The sequence below is a fragment of the Rhinopithecus roxellana genome, chromosome 18 (genome assembly GCF_007565055.1).
Source record: "Rhinopithecus roxellana isolate Shanxi Qingling chromosome 18, ASM756505v1, whole genome shotgun sequence".
In the NCBI taxonomy this organism is placed as follows: Eukaryota; Metazoa; Chordata; class Mammalia; order Primates; family Cercopithecidae; genus Rhinopithecus; species Rhinopithecus roxellana.
The window spans coordinates 30602885-30627419 of NC_044566.1; the positions used below are offsets into that span (position 1 = coordinate 30602885).

The following is a 24535-nucleotide window of genomic DNA, read 5'->3' on the forward strand; positions in this document are numbered from 1 at the left end:
TAAAAGTTCCATGGTATAGATGTTAATATACCATCAAGCAAAGAGACCAAGATATATTTTTAAACTGCAAAAGACATGAGTAAAGAACAATAACATCCTGCATCATAAATTCGATATCTAAAGCTGATATGATAAAGAAGATTAAATATTCCATTGGTTATTCAGTTTACCTTCTTATAATTTAGAAGGGATTTAGCAAGATAATTTGAACAGTTTAAAAAACTAACCAGGACAGTATACACAGATGTAGCCCTTTATTCTTCATGAATTTCTTTAGTAAGCAGAGGCACTCAAACACAATTTATCAAACCTATTCACATAATAACTAAATACCTATTGCAGTATCTTTATATTTACCATCAGCAATTACGTTTTAACTTTAATCTCTTCTAGCCCCCTCATGAAAATGGGGTTTCAGAATAAAGAATAATCACTAAAGGTTTTACTGCGTGTGGTTGATAGGGAAGATAGAAAATGTTACATTTGCGCATTTATTTACTTCAATAATGACACAGGATACTGTGTAGATACAAGCTTTGGGTTTTCCCCTGCCTTCATTTTTTTTTTAAATAAAGAATCTTTCAACTAATATTTGATGATGGGGAACATTCTTCTATTCTTTCTAAGACTTCTTTGAATCACTGCCCTGTAAGTGTTTTGGACCCAAACCCCCTAAGGATTAGGGGAACAGAAACAACAAAAATAAGCAAAAATAAAATGTTTCTCTGTAAAGACACTCACTGAAGACAAATAAAAGTTACATACTTACTGTTTTCCTTAATAGGCTATTTACAGTATTTATCAAAAATATTTTTCCCTACAAATAGCTTGCTACCATAAATGAATTTTTCCCCATAAAAATTCAGTTAGTGGTTTATTGCATTACCATAATATATATATTAGTCTATCCATTAGTAAAGTTATATTATCAACTACAAATCTGTACTCACAATACACTGCAAAAATTTTATAAAAGCTATGAGTACATACTTCAATTTTAAAAGTCCAAATCTTACATTACACAGACTCCAAATATAACTGAGTATTTCAGATGTCTCTAGAATTGCTCAGTAGTACACTAAGTATAGCTGAACTTAGTGTTAAGTTTTATTTTACTTTTAATTGACAGAATTGTACATATTTATGGGGTACAGTGTGATGTTTTGATACATACATACATTATGTAATAATCAAAATCTATCACCTCAAACACTTCCAGTGTTTCTTTCTTCTGCAATACTTATTTTCAAGGAGGATAAACCTAATCAAAGTAAGTATTTGATACTGCTAAATTTAGTGGCACCGACTAAGCAGCACAGAAATTCCAAGGAGAAGGGGGGATAACAGAAAAATCTCGAGTTTCATGGGAGATGTTAGAGAGACTTTCACTCTTTAAAGAATAACTAGAATTTAGTTAGGTGGGGGAAATGCACTCCAGAAAAATCACCCCCCCCAAAAACATAATAATAATAAAAGTCAGGAAAGGCCAAAGGACAATGAGCAGAAAAGTACTCCCTTGGGTAGAAAGGAAAGACTAGAGCAGAAGTAATAGAACCAGAATTATTGAGTTATCGATGAGCTGTGAATCAAGGAAAGTAATTTAGCTGAGAAACTCAAAGTTTCTATAATGAATTAACACCAAAATAAGTCTGAGTGTAGGATGGTGACAGTAGAAACTAGAGGAGGGGAATTCCAGGATTCCAGTTAAGACACTGCACCCAGAGGCTAGGGAACTGAAGCTGGCAGAAAAAGAAGTGATCTGCAAACACAAGTAAATGATTGTAAGGCTGTCAGATCACACAGCTTAGAAAATGGTGGTATCACTTTCTGATCTAAGGGCTAGGATAAGTTAATTTATATGGAAAACAACGAATTCATTTTAGGCACATTATGCCCAAAGTAATGCTGAGATGCCCAAGAGGAAAGTCTGATACACAAACTCAGACTCAAATATCTAAAACTGCCGAAGTTTAACACTGTAAATAAAGAAAATAATATACTGAAGAATATAGTGAAGACAGCAGGGCAGCTATCTCACTGATGTACTGTTTATCTCTGAAATCGATTTCCAATCTTCAAACCGAAAAGAGCCATGGACCAGAAATAGGAGCCCCAAATTCTAGTTCTGGCTCAGTGACTCACAGCATACAGATGAAATCATAACACTGTTTGGGCCTTGATTTTAAGATAAGCATATAGAACTGAGAAAGATTATTTAATTCTCACATTCTGTGATTTCATATGCCTCAAATAAAATTAAAGACAAAGCATTTACTCATACCTAAACAGAAAAAAAAATAACATCTACACAGAACTATAAGATATATCCAGAAATGGTCCTGATTTAATAAATATTTAACCCCTTCATTTAAAAAAAAGAAATGACTAAATGTATTGTTATGCTACATCAATTACTGTTTAGTAATAAGTAAAAAACTTACATTTACATCATCCTTTCCAGTTTACGAAAATACATGTAAACAAATGATTTTATTTGATCCTCAGAAAACCCCATGAGCAAGACAAATATTACCATCACCATTTTACCGATGAGTAAAAAGATTCAGAAAAATTAAGAACACTGCCCAACGTCATGCAGTTAGTAAGTGAAGAACCAGGGCTCAAACTCAGGTGAAATTCCTAATCATGGCCCTTTCTATTAGGCTGCCAGAGTTGTCAAATCAAAATGCACAGTATCTCTAAGGAAAACAAAGTAAATAAAAAGAATAAAACAAAGAAAAGGAATGGAGTACACGGAAATATAGTGGGAGGCAAGTATTAAAATGCTGATGCAAAAGTAAAAAAAGGAAAATATTTTTCTTTTTCAGCAAATGGAAAGCAAAAGGTAGGAAAAGATACAGATACTATTAAGAAGCAAGAGTTTAGAACTATGAAAAAAATTAAAAATTAAGATGCCACCTGAAAACATTTATGAAGCCAAGACAAACACATCATGCTATTCTTCTTACCTTTTCAGTTGCTGAAACAGATGGCTTTGATACAAAACCCAACCTGTCCTTCACAGATAACTTAGTTACATTCTAAAAAAATTAAAATGGACATATTCAGTGTTTCCCCAAACATATAAAAGTCTGTTGGGATCTTGAACATTCTGATTCTATTAATATATACAGAACCTATGAGTATACCAATACTAACCACAAAAACTTGGTCCTTCTTAAAAGAAAGAGAAAGAAAATATGTGGGAAAACAAAAATAAACAGTATGCAATATTATTCAATCATGAAAAATGATGTAAACTAAGAGGTCTGAGCCATGTGGTTGCTAAAGTCCCTGCCACTGACACAGAATAAATTAGGAGAAAATCTCAAATTTTAAAAATTACAATATATGCCCATTTATTGAGCTTAAAAATAGTGCCAACTTCCTCTAAATATGTTTATTTTATATCCAAATATACTGTATTTGGAGATAATTTGGGATGTTAGGACTGGGAATTTTTTAAATTAACTAATAATTTACCAATTGATATTCTGCATGTCCTTGCAGAAATTCAATATCTTACTCTTCAGGAATTATCTAGGAAGAATACTTTAGTAAGGTGGCATCCATTAGCTAAGTAGGATACTACATCCTAACTCTATTTTACACAGCAAATGCTGAAACATCGGGAGACAAAGGAAAGCTAAGTTTCAGAGACTGAGAGTGTAGAAACAAGAAACTGCCACTCAAGTGTCGAAGGAAGTGGGAAGGAAATGATACATGGAGAAAAGAATCCCAGAGTCAGGAATAAGTGATGCAAAGTTATGAGAGAGCGGTCTAAGTACTTAAAACAGTATAATATCAAGCATGCTTAACTTGATGGTTTAAGCCTTCCCTTCCCATAACCTTTTAGTTCAGTCTACTACACAATTATCTCTGGAACAGAATTCTAATTAAGTAAAAAGATGATAGAAAAAATAAGATTTAATGTACTCAACTTCACTCTTCAGGCAGTTTTGCTGAAATATATCTCCTTCACAAAGTGGGAGAGAAATATTTCTCATAAATATTAACTGGAGAGAAGAATTTAAGATTCAAATACTATAGGAAAAGTAGAGACTGAGAAAATGTTATGGTAATGGTAAAAACTAAAAAAAAAAAAAAACCTTATAGGTGGGGTTCAAATATGTAAAGACTATCATATTTCTACATAAAATATATATAATTAACTATAATTCAAATCACCAAGAGAAACTAAATTACTGAGAACCTATTACAGGCACAATCGTAAGATTTTCGCTTTACCTGAGGAAGGTCTGAAGTGGCACTCTGGGCTTCTGCAGGTTCAATAGTATTTGAAGGTACTGGACCCAGCCGCTCTTTGACTGATTGCTTCACAACAGGCAAAATGGGCTGCTGGACTAAAGGCTGCATTACCTCAGAACAAGAAAAAAATGTTAAACAAGTTGATTCATTCAAGGGGATGGAAAGCGACCTGTTATTTTGTTACTAAATTGCCCATGCAGAGAAAGTTTTTAAAATACAGCTTATAGTCAAAACCTAACTGCCTTCTAATTTCATCCAAACATATATAAAGATGTTATCTTTGCATAAAATAACTTATTTACTGGAAAAGATTAAAGTCCATCTTTCACTGTCTTCTGTTTTAACAATCAAAACCCAAACTGCTGTTAATAAACCTCTATAAACACCGACGGATTCACTGATGGGGTTGGGACAGAAAGGAGAGAGAAAAGGGAGAGGGGAAAGAAGAGAGAATTTCTAAGATGAAACTACAGTCTAAATTTCTGGAATATACATAGCTATCATTTACTGAGTACCTCCTATCTGCCAGGGACTATTCTATATGCCTCACACACATCATGCTATTCTCTCAACTAGCAATTAACATCACAATTATATGAGAGAACAGGTTAGAAAGGTTGAGTAACTTTTTCAAGTCTTTACAGGTAACGGAAGCTAAATGCAGAACCAAGGTGTGAACTCAGGCCTACTTGATTCCCATGCCTCTACTTGTAAACACTATGCTAAGAGCTTTCTAAGAAATGCACGTACTTTTACACAAATTTCTATCTTACCTTTGGAGAAGTAGTTTGCAACTGCTGGGTGCTTCCTTCTCTGTGCCAATAAACCTTAATAAAGCGATTGTTTAATACCGCCTCCGTACTTGATATTGCTTTCTTTGCTTCTTCGTATGTTGCAAATTGGATAAGGGCACCTTCAGGATCACCATTATAAGCAACCTAAGATTTAAAATATTAAGAACAGTGAATTTCCAAAGGAATCTGTTGCTTCATAGAGTAAAATTCCTCAAGAAGTGCAATACTGGTCCCTCCAAGTAAGATTCTGTATTTATGCTTCCTAGTATCTAGATTAGTAGACTACAGTCTACTTTTGCTCCAGAAGAAATAGTAACCAAGGATTGTTCACAGTATATAAAGAGTCCCTCTATATAACAGCAGAGAAAGCCAACTGCATAAATGTTATACATAGGCATTCAAAGTGTTTCTCTTTTTATCCCCAATTTTAATAGCGACTATGAGAAACAATCCCGATTATCAATAAATCACATGGCAAAGATCCACAGAATCTGAAGAAGGCAGTAAGCTACTTTGCAAGGGGTTAGCTCTAATAAAAAATTACAGAAAAATCCATCTGAACAACTGCCCAAATTTGTAATTCTCACATTTCCAAAAGCACATTTCCATAAGCACAAGAAAATTTAAGAAAAAAAGAGACCATATAATAACAGCATCAATCACATTTGATACATGAGAAAACTGAGATTTCAAGGAATGTGATTCTATAGACACTTACAGCTAAAAAGTAATAAATCCAAGACTTTTCACTTCAAACTTCCTATTCTTTCAATAATAAGAGTTTTCCAAAGTGTGGTATATAAACCACTGTGGTGTGCAGCAATACAGAACAGAGATTAAGAGTGGCCTAGGCCAGGCATGGTGGCTCATGTCAGTAATCCCAGCACTCTGGGAGACCAAGGCAGGAGGACTGCTTGAGGCCAGGAGTTCAAGACAAGCCTGGACAACATATTGAGACCCCATTGGTACAAATAATAATAGAAAAAATATTAGCTGGGTGTGGTGGCACACAACTGTGGTCCCAGCTACTCAGGAGGCTGAGGCAGGAGAATCACGTAAGTCCAAGAGGTCGAGGCTACAATGAGCCGTAACCATGCCACCTCACTCCAGCCTCAGTGACAAGAGTGAGACTCTGTCTCAAAAAAACAAAAACCGAAAAACAAAAGAGTAGTTGGAATCAAATTGCCTGGCTCAAACTTTGGCTGCTCCTTTCACATGAATATGATCAGGTTACTTAACCTTTCTGGGCCTTGTTTTCTTTTTCTACAAATGAGAATAACCATACCCACTCTTTAGGGTTATTTTAAGAATTAAATAATTCACATAGAACAGAGAGTATACACAGTCAGAAGTATTCAATAACCATTAACTATAATTTTGGTAACATTTTAAAAATTATACATTTTTTAAGACTTTGGCCGGGCGCGGTGGCTCAAGCCTGTAATCCCAGCACTTTGGGAGGCCGAGATGGGCGGATCACGAGGTCAGGAGATCGAGACCATCCTGGCTAACACGGTGAAACCCCGTCTCTACTAAAAAATACAAAAAACTAGCCGGGCGAGGTGGCGGGCGCCTGTAGTCCCAGCTCCTCGGGAGGCTGAGGCAGGAGAATGGCGTAAACCCGGGAGGCGGAGCTTGCAGTGAGCTGAGATCCGGCCACTGCACTCCAGCCTGGGCAACAGAGCAAGACTCCGTCTCAAAAAAAAAAAAAACAAAACAAAAACAAAAAAAAAAAAACAAAAAAAAAAACAAGGCTTTATAAACATCAATTTCATTACTATGTTTAATTAGCATGAAGCTAAAGAGTTTTGAAAACTGATTTTGAAAAACATGTTTTAAAAATAATAATGCAGGTAGTACACAGACATGGCAAAAGAACCAATCAACAGAAGATTTCAACCTCACTAGTAACTGAGTAAAAGCAAATAGAAACAACAGTGAGATATGTTTTGCCCCTGAGCTTTAAAAAAATATTTAAATATTAGTAGTTAATTGTGTGAAGAATATTTTGAAAACCTTTTTATGACTAGATATAGTGGTAGATCAAATAAAATTGCCATAAAAAGATAACTCAGAGATATTCAAGATCTAACTAACGACACGGTAATGTGTGTACTATGGGCTCATAAATACTTTCAAGTTTGTGTGCAGATAAATAGACACAGAACTGTGTAACAAAAAATCTAAAATAACATGATAAACTGTCAACAATAATGTAATTATAGATGGGCAGGGGAATGGAACAGACACAAAGAGTTGAAAGGGAACCACTTCCTTTAAATTCTATGTATGTATTTCTGTCACGCTACCTGAATCAAACATGAATTTCTTCCCCTCTATTACTTTTACAGTACTTTTTAATGGCAAGAAAACAAAATTTTCCAAAATATCCTAAGTTATTAGGATGAATTGTATTCTCTAATATTTGTTTTTATTAAATTATAAAACATAATTATTTTAATTGCAAAAAGAACATCATGCAAAATGGGGGTAAAATTCAACATACTATTTCAACACTTTCAACATATCACATAATATAAACTCAATACTACAACACCCAAGTTATATATACCCAAGCCAAAGTCTAATTATAGGTGCAGTCAAATACAAATTACTGTTACTGTTACTTACGTTGAAGGATATTCAAAAGTGGTAAAGAAAAAGTAAATGTTTAAACTAATTACGGATTACAAGGTATCTGGGCCCCAAAAGTCTCTATTAAGTGTGGCCTGCCATACGGGTGACAAAAATAAACCTGACTAAAATTTCTGCTGAAATGACTTTGAGAAACTGAGGAACTGAAAACTACTGTAAGATTGGATTTTACCACTGTGATTAACTTTGCTGTAGTTTTATGACAACCTTTATTAGGTAAAAAGTTTATAGTATGAGTAATTGAAACACTGAAAATTGTATTTTTTCTAAAAGACAGAGTTCCATTTCATGTCCAATTTTCCCAATTGAGAGTAACAAATTTTCTATTTTTTTTTTTTTTGGAGACGGAGTTTTGCTCTTGTCACCCAGGCTGGAGTGCAGTGGCGTGATCTCGGCGCACTGAAACCTTAGCCTCCCAGATATAAGCAAATTCTCCTGCTTCAACCTCCCAAGTAGCTGGGATTACAGGTGCCTGCCACCATACCTGGCTAATTTTTGTATCTTTAGTAGAGACGGGGTTTCACCATGTTGGCCAGGCTCAGGTGATCTGCCCGCCTTGGCCTCCCAGAGTGCTGGGATTACAGGCGTGAACCACCACGCCCAGCCTTATAGTATTTATTTCTAAAGGTAGTTTTCTTATTACATCAAGTTTCCTAAACAATAAGAAGAGATAACAAAACCATTTCATGGCTCTTACCTGTAAGTTAACCAAGGTTCCAAATCGACTAAAATGTTCATTAAGTTTGCTGATATTATTTAATTCTGGAGGAACTTTTCTAAGTTCAAGTTTGGTATTTTCATTTCCAAATTGAACCTTCTTCTGAAAGCCTGGGCTGTTTGTTCTATTAAAATTTGGTCTGTAAACAAAATTCAAATTAGCCAATACATTTATAAATCCTGACCCCGACCAAATACAAGGGAATAAAGTTTAACAAAATAGATATCCAATTAAGTTCAATTTTCCCCCAAATTGAAATTACTGGTTGATAAAGGAAATTTAAATTTTCTTCCAACAATGAAGTTTCCAAATGAGCACTGTTAGCACCTTTCATGGAAGCCAGCTGAGAAGGGTTCTGCCATATCACTTGTTACTTTCCACTTCTGATCCACCTCTACTTAACATTCCTATCAGGAAAAGTCTCAGTACCCTCTTTTAGTCAATTTGCATATATAACCTTTATTCTGATTCTGTAAATGCCAGCTTACTAAAAAATATCCTATCTTAAAACTTTAAGTTTTAAATTTGATTTTAAATTTTATTTTCTTTGATGACAGTCTCAACCTCTTTCCTACTTTTTTTAAAAAAAGAAAAAAAGAATTGTTGTAACTATAGAGAATACATTTTGACACTTGAAAAAAGGATAAAACTGTGGCCTAGAGAGGTTACACTGCATTAAATCATAGAATTAATTACAAAGAACCAGAAACTATCCATTATTAAGTAGATGTTAAAGCTCTAAAAGTGATCCCAGTTTCTCTTCACACATTTATTTATAAATGAATCATCTCATCTCACACATATCTTAACATTCTGATTCCTTACCCCGTTCTCTGAAGCTCTTCCTTGACCATTCAATGCCTATCCAGATTCCCTAACCCCCACAAAAGCCCTTTCTAGCTCCTAACAGGAACTGCCCACATATGAAAGTCTCTTGACAGGTCTGATCTATACCTCCTTTCTCTAATGATGAGAGGCTCGTGATTATCCTGTATATAGCTAGAACTCAACAGGTCTAAGTTAAAGAGTGGGTTTTTTGGAGGAGGGTAAATGGTAAGAGGAAAAAATGAGGCCCTCAACTACCACACCATTTCTGTAAGAAAATGCTTTTCTAACATCAGACAACTAACTTACAAATTTTTAGAAAACTCACACTTAGGGATTGTTTACAGAATAGAGTAACATTTTTGGAAGAAACCAAACCATATTATCATAATAATACAGAAACGATCCTAAAAATCAATGCACAACTACACTCCTCAATTTTCCCGGCCACCTTACTTATCAAACCAAGTCTTCTTTGTAGGAACTCCAGGCTCTCCAGAACCAATGGTTCTTTTCCTTGATTCTGAGTCCACTACTATCCTCATACTGCTTTTATTAGGAGGCTTTTCTGTTTTAAAACAAAAGAAAACGAAAAAAATAAGCATAGGTTAATATTTTCTATTTATCATAGATACCTTCTTCATACAGAAAAATTTCTGGGTTTTATCTTAAAAATATATATATATATATATATATATATATATATATTTTAGTAGAAATGGAAATAAATGTATAGTAGCTCCCCCTTATCCAGTTTCACTTTTACAATTTTAGTTACCTCTTGTCAACCACAGTCCAAAATTACGGAAAACTACAGAAATAGTAAAGAATTCCTAAGTTTTAAACTGCTTGCAGTTCTGAGTAGTGTGATAAAATTTCACACCATCCTGCTCCAACACTTGATCTCACCATGTAGGCATTTTATCATCTCCTATCATCCCAAGAAGGGTAAATACAATAAGATGTTTGACAGAGAAAGACAGGGACCATTCACATAACTTTTATTATAGTATACTGTTATAATTGTTTCATTTTATTATTAGACATTGTTGTTTAGCTCTGTGTCTAATTTGTAAGTGAAACTATCACAGGTGTGTCTGTATAGGAAAAAGCATTGTGTATGTAGGGTTTGGTACTCTGTGTGGTTTTACACACGAGGAGTCTTGGAACATATGACCCACAGATGAAGGGAAATTACTGTATATTCAAATACAGTAATCTAAGGATTTTCTAAAACTTATTTCAATATATTCATTTCACACCTAACTATGAAAAAGAATCAATTCTCATATGCCAAATTAAAATGTGATTCTGTAGGTCACTTCTTTGTAGATAAAACCCAAGTCACCATTCCCATCTACCATCACCACAAATATATATATATATATGCATAAATGAGAAAGAATCACTTTGAGGCTTTCAGTTCGCCGTTTTGAAATCAAATGCACAATCTAAAAGGTTTGAAACTTAACACTAAACCAATAACCTTTGAGAAGTGATAGCTTAGAGTTATGATTTGAAGTGAGCTGCTTTTAAATATGGAATAGATTCATAAAATATGAACATAATGAAAACATACTTGCTTTAAAAAGGAAAAGACTCAAGTCTAAAATACAGTGTAAAAGAGATGTAACAGTCTGTTACTTTCAACATTTTATATTTACTTCATGGCATGTAATGAGCATAGTACATTTAATCTGTTATTCCCAAATGACTCCAAAGTTTAAAACATGCAAACCTTAATCCACAGAGAAAAATGGAACTTAAAAACTCCTTTTTTATAGATGGCAAAATTGATTGTCTAAAATCCTATTCTTACATATTTCTAAACACATAACTAACCAAAAGAACTGAAGATCTGTTTCAGCACAATCTCTGTCATGGCTACAGCTATGGTCTCCTGCAGGAGGAGAGCATACAGTCAATTCTAAATTTCAACTTCTTGGTTCTCTCTGGAAATCCTACAGGTATCTCAAAACTCAGTATGCAGAACATTCAAATTATCTTCATATTAAGTCTACCTTGCATTTTTCTTAAACATTTCTATTAAAGAAACTACCATTTTCCCAATCATTCCAGTCAAGTCATATTTGACACATGACTACCCACATATGCCATACATACAGAGACTCAAATCAACGCTTGGGACCCTTGCTACTTTCCTCCATTTTGAACCTTTCCCAGGACACTGAAACCTCCCATCAACATTCAAACATTACAGCTCAAATTACTCCATTTTAAACAAAAAGAAACGCTCGTAAAACCAGTTTTCCCTTTAGCAACAACATCTCTCCATACCCCCACAGCCCTTTCCTAATCAATGTCCACACTTACTAACTTTGCTTTCTTAACACCCACTCGCTAATCCTCTGAAAACTGGCAGTTGCTCCCACTACTGTACTTTACTTGCTCGTGCTAAATCACTCATGTCCTCACTTGTTGCTTAAGCCTATGAATACATCCCAGTCATCTTACTGGACCTCACAGGAGAATTTGTGGCTGCTGATCATCTTCTTTTCCATCTTAAATATTATATTCCCTAGGTTTTTAGGAATCCCCACTCCTTGCTTTTGTCTGCAGCTTTTGGGCTTCATTTCTAAGTTTTCTATAAAGTTCCCCTTTCTCTGTCCATTTACTTTGATGCTGACATTTGTCAAGCAGTTATACTTGGGTTTTCTCATCTTAGTTTACGTAGCCTTCCTAAAATAACTTTCTTATCTACTGCCATGGCTTCATTTATCTTTTTCAGTGATTCTCAGTTGGGATGGGGAGAGGAAGATTTTAGAAACACATGAGAAAGGTTTTTAAAATTACATAAGTCAGACCTACAGATTTTGGTATGGCTCCTTCTATTTCCCTTTACCTCCCACTGGTACTAATGGGACAGAAGAAAAGATAAAGGACCAAAGTTCTACATATGCATGATTCCAAAATCTGTATATTCTAGCCAGCTGTCTCTCATGGGCCTCAGACTTCCATATCCTATTTCCCACTGGACTTTTCTACTCACATGACCCAGGGGCACGAGAAGTTAAACACTTTCAAAACTAAATTTATCTCTCTGTCAAAGCTGTTCTTCTCAATGAATGACATTATCAACTGCCCAATTATCCAGGGCAGGAAACAGGTGTCTAATTTCATTCTCTTATTACTCCTATTCTAAGCCTCCAAATTCGGTAAGTTACAAGTTTTGTCAATTCTTTCCACTAAACTTAATTTTTTTTCACTTCTATTATTACCCTAGTCCAGCTACTATCATCACCTCTATTCCAAAATTCTGTAAATGCTTTAATTAGCCTCTTACCTCCCTCCACATTCTTTACTTCTCTTCCAGTCACAAAATTCCTTCAGTTTCTCAAAAGTATCACAGGGTACATAGGCTGTATCTACTCTCTTCCTCTGTCTAACTCTGACTTATCCTACATCTCTAAAGCAGATAGGGTGGAAACATCCTGTATCTAGCTCCTGTGATGTTTCTCTGTCCAGTGGTACTTTCACAGGACCGGTTCTGCAAAAGGATTTTTGGTCTTATTCCTGCCTCCCAAGCCTGGTTCACTGGCCCTTTAAGAGAATCTGTGACCTATCCAACATCTTTTGTTTTTAACTTTAATATGTTCTGTACCTGAAGGTTCACTAAGAGAGGGAATAACGTGTTGTGCCTCCAGTAATTGAGATGGGTTTGCTCCATCTCATCTGTATTCTCTAATTCAGAATCCCTTTCATTGATATATATTTAAAAGAAGGGTATTAAAAACACAGAAATTCCTCTTGGTATATACTCAGCAAATGGTCTAATATTAAATAGTTTTATGTAACATATTTTTCCCCAATAATCCTTTTAATGAATTGTTTTTCTGCCTATAATTGTCAGCACTGGTTTTGTTGACTAGAAATAGAAAACTAGTTACTTCCTCCTGCCTATATTCAATCATGAGATCATCTATCAAGTTTTCCACATCCTTAGAACTCTGCAAAACATAACTGTCAGGACCTCCAGGTAACTTTTACATTAGTAATTTCAATGCATCAAAGGGCCCAAATTTCCTTCCTTTTGCTGAATAATTCCCCTCAAGATTTAAAGCAGTAAGCATAAAAGTTTAGCTATCACATAATAAGGCTATGACAAATTCATATTAAGGCCATTTATAGGCTATTAGGAATGTGTAATAATTATATAATTAATAACAAATAAGCTTTTTAGGTATCTGTCACAATCCAGGACAGTAAATTTAAAATCCAAACTGGGAATAGATGAGAACATATGGTGGGAGGATGGAGAGGACTAAAAAGAGATAAGAAAATAGAAGTACTATAGGCAATCCTCAATTTAGATGGGTTGCTATATCAGTTGTTTGGTACATAAAATCACTGTTATTAATGGAGAACTCAATCCTAAACTAGCTCACAAAAATGGTACATGATGTATCTAAAGAAGAGTACTAAAATAATCACTACATACAATAATGATTCTATGAGAAAAGGCATTCAAATTTCTAAGTAGGTATGCCAGACATTTATCTCTCAACAGGACCACTTCCTATAACTATAAGCATTAAGAGCTGCAATTACCATAGATCCAACTTGTACACGGTAAGATTTATATGCAAGGGGTTTGATCCCCTTGTTTCTCTTGATCACAATCAGAAACTGCCCTGGCATGTGAATGGATCTAATAAATATTGACCTGTAGTAGCATATATTTATAGCACTCCAAAGCAGCAAGGTAGAAAGAAATGACTTTAGTGGGAATTCCCAGTAAAAGGTTAACTGAAGTGGAAATTCCCTCTAAAAGATTCCCAGTAAAAGCAAGTACTGGTATGAGGGAAACAAAACTACATGCTAAATAGTTATCCAAAGAACAAAAGAGGGTTTCTGTGAACTAGCCAGGTGGGAGACAGGTTCAGGACACAGGTAAGCATCACACAACAGTTAAATTCTTAAGTGGCCGCTTTTCAATTACAAGCAATCCCTATATCCCTCACATAGAACAGAAACCGTTAAAAAAATCTTTTTCTCTGTTGTTGTTAATAGCTATTGAAATTCCTCCAAGAGAATGGGCATCCACATTAAATGTTGTCCTATGATCTCAAAGAGGATATAAATCTGAATTAAAACGTTCCTTACATCTTCATTACAAAAAGTCCTTTAAACATTCAAGGAAGATGCTCAGAATCTGATCACTTCCAATGAACAAAAGAAAAAACACAAAGTGTATGTAAGTAATCACACATTTACCAAACTCCAGTAGGCACTGTTACTTACTTAACTAAGATTTTTATTCACAACTGATGTAGCATGATTTTTAATTCTGACTAGGTAAGACAAGAAAAGACTGGAAAGAAAATGAGATTTCAAACTTAATTGAGGTGGTTAGGGAAAAAGACGTATTTTTAATTAGCCCAGGAAATATTTTCCATTATGTCTGACAATCCATCATTTCCCCATATCAAATGTGATCTGTAGCAAATACTGTATTTTCCAAATCAATGTGAACTTTCTCCCTCTGAATGTTATTAGTTTACATTTACATCTCTAGTGTAGCACTTTTGCTGCCTTAGCTTGTGACTATGTCAACCCAAACTGTACCTTTTAGAAATTTTATCCAAAAGTCTGCCTCCTCTAAGAAAATTTTAAGTCATTTCCTATCCTTTGCTTAAAAATATACGCAAACTAGTATTAAATTTTAACATGTGAAAAGTCAGTAAAAATAAACAAGCACAATTTTTACAGATGATTTTCTAAACTAGGAATAAACTTTTTAGGAATTAAAACGTTACTCTCAAGAGTTTAAATGAATCAATTAAGATTACAAATGATACAAACTACCAAAAAAAAAAAAAAAAAGAGAGAGAAAAAAAAGCCTACTCAAGAAAATGTGCTTCTTTAAGGAAATTCCTTTTCCTCTTGGACAGTGTAATAATTGTATAATAAAGTGTCACCTCTACCACAAATACAGAATTACACAATATATTTTCTCTAATGGGGGAATGAAGGATACAGGGAACAAATAAAATCACCATCCCAGCCAGTCACAGTGGCTCAAGCCTATAATCCCAGCACTCTGGGAGGCCAAGGCGGGCGGATCACTTGAGGTCAGGAGTTCCAGACCAGCCTGGCCAATATGGTGAAATCCCATCTCTACTAAAAATACAAAAACTAGCCAGGCATGGTGGCATGCGCTTGTGATCCCAGTTACTCAGAAGGCTGAGGCAGAGGTTAGAGTGAGCTGAGATCACGCTACTGCACTCCAGTCTAGGCTACAGAGTGAGACTGTCTTCAAAAATTAAAAATAAAGTAAAATAAAATAAAATAAATCACCATTCCTTATCCAACCCCAATAAAGGCAAGACCAACTGTTCTTTATAAATGTTTTCCCACTGTTTATATTATGAAAATGACAGGAAGGAAAGATTAATTATAGTACCTCTGGGTGGCAAATCCATATCCCCTGATGTTAGTCCTATCAAGTTGGGCCTTTGTGCATGCACTCTGTGTCTATACATGGGTCTGGAAGTGTTTGTTATGCTTGGGGCTTCAGGATTGTAGCCATCTGTGTCATATGTATCTGGTAATACAAAAACTGTAATTAAAAAACAATTATAAAACTCCACTTGGTAATTTTTTAATATTGATAAGAGAAAAAGTAAACAATATAGCATATTAACATATAACATGCTTTATATGTATCAAAAAGAAAATAACTTTATTTTTAAAAGTTATTAAAAAGAAACGTTTTGAAAACAATTCATAACTGAGGGCTTAACATTCATTCACCATGCCTACATAATTTTAGTGAGAAAAATAGTCCTCACAGAGCAATTCTCTCTAGACATTTTAAAATTCTTCACCTAAAACTAGATTACATTATGAATATAAAAAGGGCCAAAACTGCACCTGCAGTAAAAAGAGAGGGTGGAGCAGGAGGAGGCTGGTGATGAATGCCAGTTGTTACTACAGTAGGAACAGAACTGGTTGCAGAGTTTGGAGGAGCATCCATGCCAGATGGCTGCAAAGGAGGAAGTGGAGGTGGTGGTCCTGTCAAAACCAAAGAATAAGAAATATCATCTGAAAGCAAACAAATAAAACAAGTTATTGCACATCTGAACATAATCTTCTCATTTATCAAACTATAATATCTACAAACACCAAGCTCTTACAACTGAATATCCTTTTAACACATTCCAAAGCAGGTTTGCCTTAAGCCATGAAGGCCTGCAGGCAGCTGGGTTTTACCAGTGATGTACTTAATTTACAAGGTCACTCCAAACCATAGTAACTGGCTTGGCACAGGCTACAAAATGGAGCTGTATTCCAAATGGAAGTATATTGCTATTAATTTCTATCAGGCAGTTTTGGGATTCCTTTAGATACTTTTAATTTAAGAATCTATTAAGTTTTAAAAATAGACTAAGAATGGTTAGATAAATACAGGCAAACAAACAGATTTACTTACCTGTAACAGGTGGGAGACTGGGTGGCAATGGACCTGGAGGTGGCACTGGGGGCCTGAGATTCACAGGTGGGGGTGTAAGAATTGGTGGAGGTGGGGGGAGTCCAGGAGGAGGTGGTCCTTCCACCACAGGAGGCTGTGCTGGGAAAGGCAGCATACCAGGAAGATTCACATCTTCTACAACCACTGGATCACTTCCATGATCGAAAGGACACATGTCTCCTCTCATACAAAAACCCTTTTCTATGGGGAAAGAATAGTTAGAAACAAATGTCAAAAGCACTGGAAATATATATTTTCTCTAAGTTAGCAAAAGTAAAGTATTTAAAAATATGAATATTATTAATATTGGACAAAAGGATAATTAACCATTTCCCAAGAGCTACTTGCTTTTCTCCAGTAATATAAATACTTGTCAAGTGAGAGTATATTTAACATACTGATATAGTTACTACGTTTATCGTCTCCAAATCTCATGCTGAAATGTGACAATATGGCCGGGCATGGTGGCTCACGCCTGTTAATCCCAGCACTTTGGGAGGTTGAGGCAGGTGGATCACCTGAGGTCAGGAGTTCGAGACCAGCCTGACCAACATGGTGAAACCCCGTCTCTACTAAAAATACAAAAATTAGCTGGACGTGGTGGCAGGCGCCTGCAAGCCCAGCTACTAGGGAGGCTGAGGCAGGAAAATCGCTAGGACCTGGGAGACTGGCCGAGTCTCCTGCCCGAGACTGCGCCACTGTACTCCAGCCTGGAGGACAGGGCGAGTCTCCGTCCCCTCCAAAACAGAGAGAGAAATGTGACAAATGATGTTGGCGGTCGGCCTGGTGGGAGATGTTAGAGTCATGGGGGTAGATCCTTCATGAATAGCTTGGTGATGTTCACAAGGTAACAAGTGAGTTCGCCCTCAATTAGTTCAGAGGAACTAGTTGTTTAAAAGAGCATGGCACCTCCCCCACCACCAACCCCACTCTTACTCCCTCTTTGTTGCTCTCCCTTTGCCTTCTACCATGATTGCAAACTTCCTGAGGCCTTCACCAGATGCAGATGCTGGCACTACACTTTTTGTACAGTCTGCAGAACCATGAGCCAAAGAAACCTCTTTTCTTTATAAATTTCCCAGGCTCAGGCATTACTTCAGAGCAATGTTAAACAAACTAACACGTATACATACTAAACACACACACACACACACACACACACACGAAAATAACAAGAGATATCAGACTTAAATATAATTTTTGTCATACTTTTGTCTTTAGAAATATCCTTCATTTAAATCTCTAGCTTAAAACTAAAAAGACTGCAATTATGGCTTTAATACTACTTACAAATCTTTTACAGTAAATCCTTAAAAGTCTTCAATTCTTTTTTTTTTTTTTTTTGAGATGGAGTCTCACTCTGTCACCCAGGCTGGAGTGCAGTGGTGCGATCTTGGCTCACTGCAAGCTCCACCTCCCAGGTTCACACCATTCTCCTGCCTCAGCCTCCTGAATAGCTGGAACAACAGGCTCCCGCCACCACGCCTGGCTAATTTGTTGTATTTTTAGTAGAGACAGGGTTGCCCACCATGTTAGCCAGGATGGTCTCGATCTCCTGACTTCATGATCCGCCTGCCTCAGCCTCCTAAAGTGCTGGGATTACAGGTGTGAGCCACTGCGCCCAGCCAAAAGTCTTCAATTCTTTAATAAAATTCTTACAAAGGTGACATTTACATTTCTAGGTACATTTCTACTTACAGTCCAATAAATCACTCATTCAAAAGAAATGACTTTTGTCAACAATGTTTCAGTAGCAGATTCCCTCATAATAACTCAGTAGATATTTACTCATTTGGTAAACTCCCAAAATTTATTAAGACTTACTTGCAAATAAATATTATCTTTAAATTGATACTCAAATAATTAGTGGCAACTAATAAATGTTTCAATCATACTGAGGAATTCAAAAAGTGATTAAGGCTAATTTCCCCCTTTTCAGAGGTAAGTCTTTGAATAACTGTGTACAACATAAACACAGAATTTAGGCAGCTGGAAATGTTAATTAAATACTTCATAAAACAGCCGAAAGACTTACCATCATAGTCTCTACACCGTTTCTTTGGCATGGGTGGTCTTACGTAAGAGTTATGGTCCACCTGGTCTTCATGAAATTCAGACCAACTTTCGGTAGTGTTGTTACCATGATGAGTAGGAGCAATTACTGTAATAGTGCTGCTCAAAGTAGGTACAGGGTAGTGGCCAGATGAAATACTAGGTACCGAAGAGACTGGAGTATAATTATTTTCTAATGGATCTGTTCTATCCAGGTCATATTTAGGTTTTACCAGATCCCTTTCTGCAACAAAAGATAAATGACATATAAAACTACACTGTATTAAAAAAAAAGTCCCTGATCTAAGAAACAGTGATATTTTTATAAACATAGAAAAAAAGTTTTAAATTTTGCATAATAATCCTTTTCTTTTAAAAAATATTCAATTAATACACAATGTTAAAAGGTAACTTATTTCTTTTCAATATAACCCAAACTACAAAACCAGGTAACGCTGCGTATTTAATGTTTTTCCTTAGAGTTTTATTTATAGAAAAAATAAATTTTTTATTTTCTTTATCACAATCTTAGTATGCATAATTGCAGACCACAAAACAAAACATGCAATAAAGTACAGTTATTTTTCCTGTGATGAACATTTTGTAGTCATCCATCTGAAGTTACTACAATGGCTGTTTATTAAGATAAGAATGGATGAGCCAAAAGGAGTTCATATTAAACATGCACAAAGAAACTAACTAGACTATACATATGGTCCTCAAGAAAAAGAAAAAATATTAAAGAGATTAGTTAAGTGAAGCAACATTCCAAGAAGCCCAGTATACCTAGATCACAGCAGCAGAAAATTTCTAAGAAAAGAGTAATAGAATACAGGGCTTATACAAAGGCCATAAATAGCATTAAGAGTAGCAAAAAAAAGCTTGAGAAAAGGTGTTTTACTGAAAAGTGTTTTAAGTGTTTTACTACAATATCTCACTTTCAATAACATGTACTAGAAGAAAAATTATACATGCTGGGAATGACATGCTCTTGTAGAAATATGTACCCGAAATAAAACTTTTTAAACTTTTAAAAACAGTTTTGAAGTGTAAGTGATACATAATAAACTGAACATATTTAAATTGTAAGTTTTAATCAAGGTATACACCTCTGAAACCAATACCACAACTGAAATGATGTACATATTCATCACTTCCAAAATAATCCTCATGCCCCTTTGTAATCTGTAATCTATCCCTCCTTTACTCCCATCTCAGGCAACGACTGGCTTTGCTCTCTGTCATCACAGATTAGTTAGCATTTTTAAAAACTTTAGGCTGGGCACACTGGCTCAGGCCTATAATCCCAGCACTTTGGGAGACTGAGGCAGGTGAAACACCTGAGATCAGGAATTCAAGACCAGTCTGGCCAACATGGTGAAATCCCCAACATGACTCTTACTAAAAATACAAAAATCAGCCGAGCATGGTGGCACTTGCTTGTAATCCCAGGCATGATCATCGCTTGAACTCAGGAGGCAGAGGTTGCAGTGAGCTGAAACAGCGCCACTGCACTCCAGCCTGGGCGACACAGCGATACTCTGTCTCAAAAACAAAGACTAAGAAAAAAATATTTTAATATACATACATATTGTTTTCCTGCTTCTTTCACTCAGCATAATTATACTGAGATTCATCCATTTTGTTGCATGTATCAAAAGTTCTTTTCATCCATGTTATGGTATGGATATACCACAACATGTTTATACATTCACCTGTTGATGGGCATTTAGGCTGTTTCTCCATCTGGCTCTTACAAATGAGTCTGCTATGAACTTTGTGAACAAGTATCTGTGCGGACATAAACTTTCATTTCTTCCAGGTAAACAGTAAGAAGTAGAATAGCAGACCCATATGTTAATTTTTACATACTGCCAAAATGTTTTCCAAAGAATTCCAGCTTATCTACATTCTCACCAACACCGAACAGAATCAGTCTTTATCATTGTGGCTATCCTGTTGAACGTGTAGTGGTAACTGTGATTTTAATTTGCACGGAATAAAACTTTTAAAAGAATTTTTAAGAAGCATTCTCTTGGACCCCAGAATACATTATAATAGAAAAAAATGAAGAAAACGCTGACAAAATGTTAAGCAATTTTTAAAAACACTTAAACATGGAGTTTTTCACAATAAAAAGATAACCAAAATATACATATACATGTACTATTTACCCCTGCTTCGTGTTCTGCTTCTGCTTCTAGTCCTGCTTCTATCTCTGTCCCTTTCACGAAGCCTCTCTTTACTCCAACTTCGACTTCGACTTCTGCTGTAACTGCGACTTCGCCCTCGTCTTCTATTGTACCGGTCTCTGTATGAATCTCTTCGAGGAGGGTTTCGATCATAATCTCTTTTGCGAGAACGATCATCTTTTTTCCTCTCATCACGGCTTCTAAAGAAATATATGGTCACTTTTATACAAATAATTTTTAAGTGACACAGGAAAAAGCTAATTAAATGCAAAAGTTATATTTAATTCTTGTAACATAACTTTTTATCCCTACCATCAGACACTTGAAAAAAACTGAGCTTAATATTTAGTACTCTAAACCCCTTTTAAATAAAAACAATCTTTTTAAAGCCTTAACCCTTAGTCTTATACACACTGGCAACTACACAATTGGGCATCTATAGATAAAGGCATCTATACATATGACTTACAGTACATATAGAACATACTATCCCGTACATATAGTCTCACACTTCCAGACATGTATCGCATGCATTGTATTCTAAGTGTTTTTGAAGCCTGAATGAGAAAAACAACTTAATCACACTAAAGGGAAACAGCAGGCAAAAAAAAAAAAAGAGCCACACATTAAGATTCTACTGGAATCTGAAGTTAGGAATAAAAAGATTAGCAGCTAATATATATCAAGCACTGTTCTAAACTCACTCCCAAGATCTACAAATCTGATCTAGATTTTCATGATAGAAACAGACCTAGTTATATTTTCCTAGACCAATAAAAGAGTAGATACTACTTGTCTCTGCATAAAAGATAATCCAAGTCTAAACATTCATATAAAAGATAACTTATGTCAAAACAGTGAATATGGTTCAATGAACCACTCACCTATTTTCCCTGTATCGGGAGCTTGACTGCGGAGGACTGTGATTTAGCCTTCTAGAAAACTTCTTCTCTCGCTCTTCCTCCTTAGTGATCTGATATACAAACAAACAAACAAACAATAAAAGGTGTACAAGTTTAGTACTTATTCCACTGTTAAACAGCCTTAGATAGGGCTGGGCGCGGTGGCTCACACCTGTAATCCCAGCACTTTGGGAGGCTGAGGCGGGTGGATTGCGAGGTCAGGAGTTCGAGGCCAACATGGTGAAATCCCGTCTCTACTGAAAATACAAAGATTAGTTGGGCACGGTGGCGGGTGCCTGTAATCCCAGTTACTCTGGAGGTTGAGGCAGGAGAATCACTTGAACCCAGCAGGCAGAGGCTGCAGAGAGCTGAGATTGCGCCACTGCACGCTCCAGCCTGAGCGACAGAGTGAGACTCTGTCTCAGAAAAAAAAAAAAAAAAGCCTTAGGTAGACACATTACTACTTCAAGACTTTATTAACATTAACATTTAATTAATATGAAAATTAGTTTATATAATGTAGAAGCAAAATCATCATCTCCTAAAAGTATCCAAACAAAGTAAATTTCTCTACTAAGTATCATTTAACTGTAATGAAATGATTACACTGGTGAGAAAACATTTTAAGCAAGTATGCTCATTTTAACATAATTAATGGAAATCCAATTTTATTCCTCTTTCAAAAGTCTAACACATATTCGTGTTTTGGTTTCATGGATTTGGTCTGGTACCAAACACATCAAAGAAAATAGGAGAATACATTAGAACTCACCAAGTCATAAATACAGATACACACACATATACACATATATACACACATTTATATATATACTTATATATAAAAAATATATAAATATATATTTACATATACTTATATATATTTATATATACATTTATATATACTTATATATCATATATATTTATATATACATTTCTATATATATATGGGAAAACAATGTATAAGATGAAAGAGTTTTCCAGTTTCTCATAGCAGCATGACAGCTATATATTCCTGTTTCCTACAAGGTGCTTCCATTCACATCATATAGCTACTAGAAAGCAACCCTGGAAAATATTCTCAGTGCTACCTTCTCCAGACTATATTGTTGAGAACAATGGTCCTCAACAATAGGAACGAAAGGAATCACTGTTTTTTCTAGACAATTAGAAAAAAAGGACTTAGAGGTTAAACAAATTCAGGAAATATTGTGCAAGTGGCTTCCATAAATAAGACAGGGCTCAAGATTTTGCATTACTGAGAACCATAAGATATTCTTATGCAGGTAGTCTACGCACAGGGTACACATGTCCCAGATTATGCCAGCTGTTCCAGCATTCCTTTGATAAGACCTTCTGTCCAAATGTGACACTTTAGGCTGGGCTAAGTGACTCACACCTGTAATCCCAGCACTTTTAAAGGCCGAGGTGGGTGGATCACTTGAGGTCAGTAGTTTAAGACCAGCCTGGCCAACATGCTGAAATCCCATCTCTACTAAAAATACAAAAATTAGCTGGGCATGGTGGCACGTACCTGTAATCTCAGGAAGGGATTACAGGAGGGATACTCGGGAGGCTGAGGGAGAACTGCTTGAACCCAGGAAGCAAGAGGTTGCAGTGAGCTGCTATGGGGCCACGACACTCCAGCCTGGGCAACAGAGTAAGACTCCATCTCAAAAAAGAAGTGTGCCACTTTAGATGAGAAATCAGATGGGAATCCTATTAACAGACCAAACTAGGATAAATAATCTTTAAAGCATTCTTTCAACAGTTTGCCTTTTTAAACTCAAGTACTTTTGTACTCTTTCCACCTATTCCAGTTCTCCTCCCAGACCAGACAAAAAACTGGGTACTAATACAACCCTTCTGATACACGCTTTCCCTTCTATTTACTCAATGCACTTTTGTGAGTAATCTAACAGATCACCATATTTCACAGTACATGCCCATCTGCAAACTTTTAGTATAGCCACAGCATTTTAAACGTAGACTGCCATCTGGCATTTTGACAATTCTGAAAGATCAGGGATAAGTATCTCCCACAACTGACTGAAAAAACAGGAAGTATTATTACATCAATAGATAGTAAGACTAAAGCTTTGCTACAAACTCGATTTGGGGGAAGACTACTTCTCAAACCAAGGGACTGTGATCTACTCAAGATTTTTTGAGAATTAAAACATATATATATATATATATTTTTTTTTAGACGGAGTTTCGCTCTTGTCACACAAGCTGGGGTACAATGGCGTGGTCTCAGTTCACTACAACGTCTGCCTCCCAGGTTCAAGCTATTCTCCTGTCTCAGCTTCCTGAGTAACTGGGATTACAGGTGACTGCCACCATGTCCGGCTAATTTTTGTATCTTTAGCAGCAACGGGGTTTCACCGTGTTGGCCAAGCTGGTCTCGAACTCCTGACCTAAGGTGATCCACCTGCCTCAGTCTCCCAAAGTGCTGGGATTACAGGCGTGAGCCACCACGCCTGGCCAAAGTATAATTTTTAATAGCAAAAATCTGAAACCAACCCAAAGTTCCACCAGTAGACAAAACTTGAATTAACCATTGCATATCTCTATGTGACATAAGCAATTGCCAATACAATATCCACTGTCCCTTTCTTCCTAACAGAATCCCTATA

The 24535-nt window shown here is 35.8% G+C and overlaps 1 protein-coding gene across 19 annotated transcripts in view; it reads right to left on the reverse strand.

Moving 5' to 3' along the window:
- RBM26 (RNA binding motif protein 26) overlaps positions 1–24535 on the reverse strand; it is a 95752-nt gene that overhangs the window by 39148 nt on the left and 32069 nt on the right. For 5 of the 19 annotated variants that reach the window (XM_030922058.1, XM_030922052.1, XM_030922051.1 and 2 more), the window contains exons 4-14: positions 21882–21970; positions 20980–21197; positions 18789–19049; positions 16715–16954; positions 16156–16326; positions 15686–15841; positions 9718–9829; positions 8416–8575; positions 5043–5207; positions 4249–4380; positions 2970–3041 (exon numbers count right to left, since the gene is read on the reverse strand). In XM_030922058.1, the coding sequence (XP_030777918.1) occupies positions 2970–3041; positions 4249–4380; positions 5043–5207; positions 8416–8575; positions 9718–9829; positions 15686–15841; positions 16156–16326; positions 16715–16954; positions 18789–19049; positions 20980–21197; positions 21882–21970 (1776 nt within the window). The remainder of the gene's footprint in view (positions 1–2969; positions 3042–4248; positions 4381–5042; positions 5208–8415; positions 8576–9717; positions 9830–15685; positions 15842–16155; positions 16327–16714; positions 16955–18788; positions 19050–20979; positions 21198–21881; positions 21971–24535) is intronic. The other 14 variants (XM_030922057.1, XM_010361830.2, XM_030922055.1 and 11 more) reach the window with 10 other exon arrangements.